This window comes from Pteropus vampyrus, unplaced genomic scaffold (genome assembly GCF_000151845.1).
Source record: "Pteropus vampyrus isolate Shadow unplaced genomic scaffold, Pvam_2.0 Scaffold95, whole genome shotgun sequence".
In the NCBI taxonomy this organism is placed as follows: Eukaryota; Metazoa; Chordata; class Mammalia; order Chiroptera; family Pteropodidae; genus Pteropus; species Pteropus vampyrus.
The window spans coordinates 4,934,300-4,943,372 of record NW_011888876.1 but is presented as its reverse complement, the minus strand read 5'-3'; the positions used below and the strand labels follow the sequence as shown (position 1 = coordinate 4,943,372).

Sequence of the window (9,073 nt, the reverse complement as noted above, 5' to 3'; positions counted from 1 at the left end):
TACCAAATTGCATATCTGAACTGAAAATGTAAGGTGCCCCCAAAAGCTGCAAAACATGTCGAATGTTTCTTAACATATAATCTGGAATCCAGAATGTATAACCTGGATCTAATTATCAAGAGTAGAGCAGCACCAGAACGTCAGCAGTAGTTCCTGATTAAAATAGTTCCTTCCACTCCATTCCATGCTTGCAGAACATGGGAAATTCAAGATGGCAGCACCAACTGGCTGATCTTCACTTTCCCTACCATCATGACAACTACCCACACCCTAACGACTCCTCCTGCATGTGTATCTTCTCCTTCGAGGACTACCATAACACGAAGTTGCATGATCTATTTCCAACTTCCCTCCTCCTTGCTTTGCGCTACACTAGTTCTTGACGCTTAGATTTTTTTTAAAAAAGGTTCGCAGGCAATCCAAAAAGAATTTCCTAATGAACTGCAGACTGTAGCATAGCTCAAAGTAAAAACTAAAATTTGTGAATAGGTTTTCCCCCTTACTTTCTGTGCATTTTTCACTGAAGGTGACACTCCAAATGTAGCACCAATATTTTCAGTCCTACTATAATATGTTTTACTTTTTGTCTTGGGTTCCTAATTACTGTTTCTCTTCCCTTCTAAAAATTCATTTATCTCTTTCAGTAAAAAGAACAGTAATAATATGTTGAACAACTCCGAAATAAATTTTGTCATGTAAAAAATTAATTACGCATTCCGAACCTGGTCACCGTAGTCCTCCGGGAATTGCCTCTGCACCTCAGGATCTGTAAATAATTGACAGATAATATTAATTGGCTTTGGATTAGTGAGCAAGCAGAGGATCACACATTAATATTTGATCAGAAGATGATAGCAGCCCTGGCAGGGGATCCGAGGGGGGCAGCTGAGGCCGCTATGCTGATGAGAACAAGGAAGGACTCGGCAAGGCACTCCCCCTGCCCTCCTCCAGAAATAGAAAAAAGACAAATCTTAAAGACCTGATGCCACTGTTAACTTTAGACCATTACCTAATGCAAAAACCTTGCCAGCTGCTAACTGCCCTCAACATATTTTTCCGGAGAAAATGAGTCTTAAACCTGCTCGACTTTTCTTCCCTCTTCAGAAGCCTCTTTCTCATAGCTACAGATGTAGGCTTGATAAACCTCCTTAAACACCAGTTTCGGACGGTGGCCGGAGGGACTGCTGGTGAGGGAGAGAGAATTCTTTCAAGGAACAAGTGCAAAATTCCTTGCTTTTAAGAATAAAATATATCCTTCCCAAAATATTAATGAGCTTTTGAAAATACAGATAAAACTAGGTAAAGTCTTCTTCAAAACAGAACCAAACAATATACTTTTAGCTTGCAAGTAAAGACAAAATATCATGTTAGAGATGTTCTAACATAATTAGACTTGCTCAGAAACTATAAAGATACAGAGGTGAAAATACCTTTCATGACCATCTGTTTAACATGGAATTACTAAAGGGGTCGCTTGATTCTGCCATCATAATTGCAAAATAATCTAATGCCATTGTCTGAAAGTCAATATAGAAGTGTACTAATTAAAAGCTATTAGCACTCCATTTGCTATCGATTAGGAAAACATTCAATCTTTTCTAATAAAAAATTTGGTTCCTCAGAGACACATTAAGGAAAGTGATCAGAATAATATCTATTTGGGAAATTATGTATCAGTGCAAAAAGCTTATGGAAAAGCACAATATTTGCAGATCACAAGATATACTACTCATATATCTACTCATTTTCACATCTATCTTTTAAAACACCAATTTACTTCTCTGTGAAAGTGAATCCATGTAAAAGTTAAAACCCTTCAAATCACAAAACAAAAATGCAGTTAATTCTTCGGTAGGGAAGAATCAAAAAGGGAGAAAATTAAGGGCCTATTCATGTACTACATTTAAATCCTAAAAATACTAGTTCTCAAGTCATTAAAGTCAATGGATGTTATTTTTCAAAACCCAAGACTAATAACACATGCAGAATATTCAAAAGGTCATATCAAAAGCCAAGTTTCCCAAAATGGATGGTGCAAAAATGTTGAAAGGATCTGTAGACCATTTTGGCTCTTGAGGTGTCTTCGGGTTGATTTAAAAACTGGGGATCAGTTTCTTTTTTTACCTTCATCTTCAAATACTAGAAGAGACAAAAGGCATGTCCAGACCATGCCTAGCAGAATTCCGGTGTGATCCGGGACGCAGCTCTGTGCGGGGCTGCCCTGGTAGGCCAACAAACGCCCCCCGCGGCTTCTCTCTGGCCCGAAGGGCTGAATCGCACAAGGACTTGGTTGGTCCTTGAGACAGAAGGCCAGAGGGTGCACTAGGTAGGTCTACAGGGAAGAATTAGGCAGCAGGATGCAAAGAAAAGGACAACCTAGATGGCCAACCAACTTCTAAAACTGGGGAAGGGCGGGAGGGAGGAGCCTAAAAAAGACAGCAGTGCCTACAATTCCTAAAACACACATAAATGATTTGGCCTAGAAAAAAAGGAACAGTATTTTAGGACTTAAAATTTGGTCCTAAGACCCACCCCACCCACTCCCCCCAAAAAAGCACATTTCTAAGTCACAGAGGTACATAGTAAAATAGGCTGGGAAAGCCACAAAATAATCTAAGGCTCATTCTTCTTCTTCCAGTTGTCTGTCACATGGTTAACACTTACTCTTCAACCAGAAAACTTAAGACAGAAATGATGCACATCGAAATCTTTAATATCATGTCTTCTATCTAGCAGTAGTTTATGCTTCTCAGGTACCACAAAATACCAATGGAAATAAAGATGGAATAAAACCAAAGATTTTATTTTTTATCACCATTCTGTGAGGGGATGAACATCAGAAACCAAAATTTGTGGTATAGTCTTCAATTTAAAAAAATAAGTTTCTTGAGATAGGTGGGAGGTTTTTAAATCTCTTTAACCAATTATGTTAATAAGAAATTAAGTTAATAATTAACTTGTCACTTTAAAACGTATTTTATTCACATATACAACTAGCAGAATTGAAAAAAAGAAAAGAAAACATAGATAAAAAGAAAAATCAACCTATTTTAATCTAATGAAGGTGAATATGACCAGGGAATGCCAAGATGGGGGTCATTCAAGCCATATTAGTCTAATCACCGCCTCAGTGGTAGATGACATCATCAACATCAACTATGTTCTTTCGAATCTCCGAAAAACTAACCCAAGAGTAAAATCCCAGATTTTAACAGAATCATGTTCCAAGAAAATACGTGAATTATTATTTACTATGATTCAAGCATCAAACTTGTGATTTCCTTTCTTTAAAGCCCTGAGGTTTACAAAAGCAAACTTATGGGTCCTTAACACTCTTCTAAAGCAATATTCTAAAAACGGGGTGGGAGGAAGCAATGCTTTTTAAAGCCAAAGTGCAACCTATAAAGTTCCATTCAATTAGCTCAGAGATCCAGTCTGATAGTTAATAAAAACTATGAAAGCCATTTTGTAAAAATTAACACAAAAACTGAAAATAATTTGTTTGAATTTTCTTAAAATGTCCGTTGTACACAGTAGGTCGAAATCTTTTTTCACATGGAGTTGATCGTTATGCCATAATGTCACCAAAATATCGACACTGGAAACATCTGAGTTAAAAAGGTCTAAATACAATCTGCTTTTCTCAAGCAACACAACACCCGCCTCACTAACAGCTTCAGCATGGCACATGTACAAAACCGAGCACCCTGCAGTTAAGCAAACCGCCTTTAAATTTTCTGTCTGGCAGCCATCCACTTGCGTGTCTGTATGTTTTTACAAGTACTCTATGTATTTCATTGCATCAGCTGCATTTCTTTGAGTTTTAAATGGTCTGGGAACATTTTATGAAATGTTCTATATCTTTATATGGAAAATAACATACACTGGAAAACTGTGCATCGGTCTAATATTTATATATCTATTTCTTTATCCACCATCCAATGCTATAATTGCTAATGTTCCAAAACACCTTCTCACATTCATACCCTCACCGCCAAATGCAGTGTCACCAAACAGCTAACTTTAAACACAAAAATCTGCAGATGAGAGAACTACCATGGAAAAAAGTAACAATTTGCTTAGGCAATTGGCAGTAAGAATAGCGTTATCGGCATATGTCAAGCTTTTTCTCTAAGAATCTCCCTCCGAGAGGAAATTAAGTACATAATACAGTGGTACACAGCATACTCTTCCATCCTTAGCCTTCTCTCTCAGCAACTTTCTCCAGATTTAAGTAATACATTATTACAAAATGAAAAATCATCATCTCCTAGGAAAAGACTTTCAACAACAACAACAAAAAACCTGTATTTAAAATATCTTGCCAAAAAGATGGTATGGTAGAGTTCATACTTAGCCACATAAGCCTATAAGAGGCAGTCAGCTCTGCCTCTTATATCAGTGTGATAGCCACTACCTTCTCCCAGCACCATGGCCCCACAAGAGGCTGTCTCCACACAGGACACATACACCACTTCCACTGGAGGCCACAAGAAGCATTTCCATATAAAACAGACCTTCCACAGCACAGACGTCCAACAGCACCATCTCATTCAGGCAGAGAATATGACCGTGCTTAAAAGGCTACGTCTTCACAGCAAAAAAGTGAGATCTCAGAACAAGTATGTCTTACTTCTTTTTAAAAAAAGAAAGGCTAATTTTCTTCAATCTCAATAGTCCATGTTTTCTAGTCTTCTACTATAACATACTTTTAAATCTTTAAGATACACCAGATTGCCACAGGATGTTTAATTAATAGAATAAGAGTTTGGGCAAGACTTACTAGAAAGGTGCTATAAATTATTTTACACAGGCTCCAAAACCTTGAGTTCTGCCTTAGGCTGAAAGTTCCTAGAAAACGTGGTAGACAGATCTTTTACAACAGAAATGCAAAATAATTCATAAAAGTACTGTGGTTATGTATGAGGGCTCATTTGTAGATCGGTAACTAGTATACACACGCGCGCGCGCGCACACACACACACACACACACACATGCGCGCACACACACTCTCACCAAATGATTTTCCTGTTTTTCTCTGTCACACCAATGACTCCATTTGAAGAGTCAAGGCATGACATTTTAACTTATCAAAAAATACGCTGTCTTCATTTTCCGTGAAAGACATAACAACTGCACACTCACCAAATGTTACAATTTGGAAATTTAAGAGAAACTGCAAATGTGGCCATTACAGAGAGCTACACTGCTTTCACTTTCAACATGTTAGGTTATCAGGGCAGAAAACATCACATTTAACGTCTACTAAATTTATCCAGTTATTATCTCTAGAATATTTCAGTCAATAAGAGACAAAATACTGAACACATTTAAAGCTTACGATTATAAAAAAATCTGCCCTTTAAAAGCGAGACTTTAAAATTAGCTATAAATGATATAATCTTATTGTTCAATTTCATGGAGTTTAAGACATTATCTTCTTCTCCCCACAACCACAAATGTTAATCCAAGCTGTAATCAGATTTAATTTTCCAGATGAGAAGATGAGAATATGCTACAAACGAGTAAGAGTCCATTACACCGTTCTTTCCCTAATGACGTTTTCTAATTTTTTACACTAAAAATGTAGACTCTCAGAGAACCGTCTGAGAAGTTGTATGTTTTGAGGACAAGGTCAATCTTCCCCCAAAACACATTTAGAAATAAACTTTGTTTTACTCTTCAAGAAGAAAAGTTAAATTTTTTGTATAAAATGGAATTAAAGTTTCTTGATTGTATGATTGCGAACTGGACCGCACCAACCTAATAAAGAGCTTCAAGGACACCACCTAGTAAACCTATTAGAGCGATAAAAAATCAGCTTCACTTACTTTGTATGATGAAATTCCTGAATTATTAGTTTAGCATTTTAACTAAATACGATTATTCTAGTAAATGATTCCATTTATGATCATTAAATTTTACTTATTAAAAATAACATAGTTTTGAAAGGAATGTTTCAAATGTTTTTATAGTAAAAAAATAATCAGCATGTTTTCCTTTTCCTCAACAATAAAACAAAATCGTTTCTGTTGTCTTTCCTTTAAGTGTTAAGTTAAAAATTACTTGTTTCAAAAAAATTGCTGATTCCAAAATGCCCATCTTATCCTGAAAGTACAAAGGAGTAAAATTCACTAATCTAAAAAAATCATTTCAAAGTACTTTAAATGAACATTCAGTTTCCATGTACAAGTGAAATTTCTCACTTAAAAAAAAAAATCTATTCTAGGTATTTTTGCTCTATAACGTGAAGACAGAAAGACACAAAAACTCTGAGTCATCGCCAGTTTCAAACCATGCTTCTCCCTATTCTAGCCTTTTCTCTCAACACTGGCATTGAAAATACATTCAAAAACTACTTCACAGCAGCCAACCTAATAACACAGGAACGGTTCACCATCTACACCTATGTAAAAACCCAAATAGCATTATCAGAGAAGGAGAGCACACCCCACCTCAGTATGGCAAGCAACGGAACCATTCATGTGCCAGAATCCTCCTGAAACTGACATATTCTGCCTTTCAGACAAATCCTCCTCCGATGTGACTATTTATGCATAAACAGCAGACACTGACCTATTGTTTTCAGTTGTTGGAGTTATGAATGTAGCACAGTTACCAATTAAGTGAATCAACAAGTCCTAAATGCATCAGCTGTTCTACAAATAATGAGTCCATTGACATTATGCAGTAAAATCTAAAGAGTTTCATCTTTCTTTCTAGAGAATGCTGATATTTTGACCAGCCAGTGCCATTACTTAAGGATAATTTGAAATATTTTTCATAACTGATTTCATCTGCAAAAGGAACATCATAAATCTAATCCTTAACTAAATTTATGCCATGTAAATCCAAAAATCAAACATTAGTCAAATTCCAAAGGGAGTTTTAAATGAAAAAGAGAGGGTATGCTGGACAGAAAAAAAATGTCAACAGAGTATGTTCTTACCTTTTTCCCTACTGAATATCCTAGTTTTCAACTTTCATTATTATTTAAGTATTTAGGATTTTTTACGTTAGTTCAAGTTTGGAACTAATTCCTAAAATCTATCAAATTGAAAGACTGATGGTCTTCTTTTTTTTTTTAATGGTTATAATCTCAGGCTTCCATTTAATTTCTCTACGAGTTAGGATTCATTTTACCCCATCTTTTTGTATGAGTATCGTGTCAAATTGTTATTCCAATGTGAATAATTACTTCAGATTTAACCTAAATGACAGCTGTGCCCTTTATGTATTACAAACGTGACATCACTGCATACGGTCTTCATAAATAGATATGTCACATCTGTCAAATTTGGTGAAAAGAGATAACTTAATTATTCACTCAAATACAACTACTGACTGAGGACCTACTATGTGCCAGGCACTGAGCCAGGCATTTTATTAAAATTTCAAGTTTTATCTTCAACACAAAGCTATGATATTGGGACTATCATAATCGATTTTATCATAGTTAAAGAAATAGGTTATCACTTGTCCAAAGTTAGAAAATTAGTATTTATTCATGGCACAAATACTGTGATGTGACTGGACTAGTTGATGAATAAGACACAGTCTTTGCTTTCAAGAAGTTTACAGTCTAACCCTAATGGAGAGTACAGAGAATTAAACAAGCAGTTACCACAGAGCTTGTTAAATTCTATGCTAAGGATCAGTAGAAGGGCATGGAGCCTGGTCCTGGCCAAGGCAAAAAAAGGCTTCCAGGGAGAACTGGCAGAGCCAGGTATAGTGTCCAGGACTAGACCAGGATTCATCTCATGCTACCACATGCCCCTTCTGATCAGTCTGTGGGACAGTGAGTATTTTGTGAGGCCACGGCTTGTGTCCTACTTAGCTTTGTCTCCTACAAAATATCTTGTCTGTTATAAATATTTTGGCATAATAGGAAAAAATAGAATAAAATAAACTCATTAAATACCCTGTCTCTCCAAATGGATAAAAGGCCAATTTCAAAACATCTAGTTGAAAATGAGCCTTTGAATGCTGCAGGCTTCCTACAGACACACTGGCATATAGTAAGCACACAATAAATATTAGTTGTTGTTATATTATTAACCCCAGTGGAGAAATAAGCAAGCATTAAAAATTAGATGGCTACAGATGTATAGGTGTGCCTTAAATTGGAAATACATGTGTTCCTGAAATAAACTTTTATAAACCCAATTAAAATTTTCCCATCGCCTGCCATTACTTACTTAGATATGTTATAACTGTATCAGAAACTGATTTTCTCTTCATCGGCAGTGGTTCAAAAATCCTTAAGCTACAGTTTATTTGCCTCCTGGCATCTGTTTGTTAATGATCTGTAAACATCAAATGCACTAGGGAGTCTCTCAGATTTACAGAAACCCTGAGGTGAATCTTTGTATAAATTGAGGGACCTTTCGGTTAATTCCTCTGCTTTCTAAGTTTGCATTCTGGGTTTCAGAAACAGAGTCCTATTAAACATCTTTGTAGTAATAATTATACTACTACCGGCCACCTACCACCTACTGAATGCCTAGGTATACCAGTCATTGCCACAGGTGGTTTATTTTATTATCTGATTTAATCATAATAAGAACTCTGCAGGTAAGTAGATGTATCCGTATTTTACAAACAAGAAAAGCGAGGCTCACCAAGGACAAATTCAGAGTTAAGTGACAGAGCTGGGATTCAGCCTAGACCCGTCAGACTCCCAAGAATCCAACACTGGCTTTCTTTATTGGCTTTATTTATTTATGTCCTCCTGTTGATCTGTCTTCTCATCATTATTGTGACTCAACAATAAGAATACAGCTGGACAAATAACTAAAACATGTTGTCATGAAACAGGCCGCAGCAGATTATGAATGAGAGCGTTCCAGTTTCTCTATTTAAATTCCTTTGCCAAGTTCAGGATATAAATAAAATGACTCTAAAGTAACTAGCACTCAATTCAACTAGTAATACAATATTTTAAAAGATGAATTCACATTAAAAACTTAGAATAACTTTAAAGGCTGGAGTTTATCCTTATATCATCTATGAAAATAATCATTTGCTAAAGAGAACAAATAAGAACATAGAGAAAATGTTTTCCTAAGAAAA

At 36.0% G+C, this 9,073-nt stretch overlaps 1 protein-coding gene across 1 annotated transcript in view; it reads right to left on the bottom strand.

Moving 5' to 3' along the window:
- The window catches only part of DENND1A (DENN domain containing 1A), a 457,019-nt gene that overhangs the window by 380,505 nt on the left and 67,441 nt on the right, over positions 1 to 9,073 (bottom strand). The window contains exon 3 of the mRNA XM_023532960.1: positions 723 to 766. Coding sequence (XP_023388728.1) covers positions 723 to 766 — 44 coding nt within the window. The remainder of the gene's footprint in view (positions 1 to 722; positions 767 to 9,073) is intronic.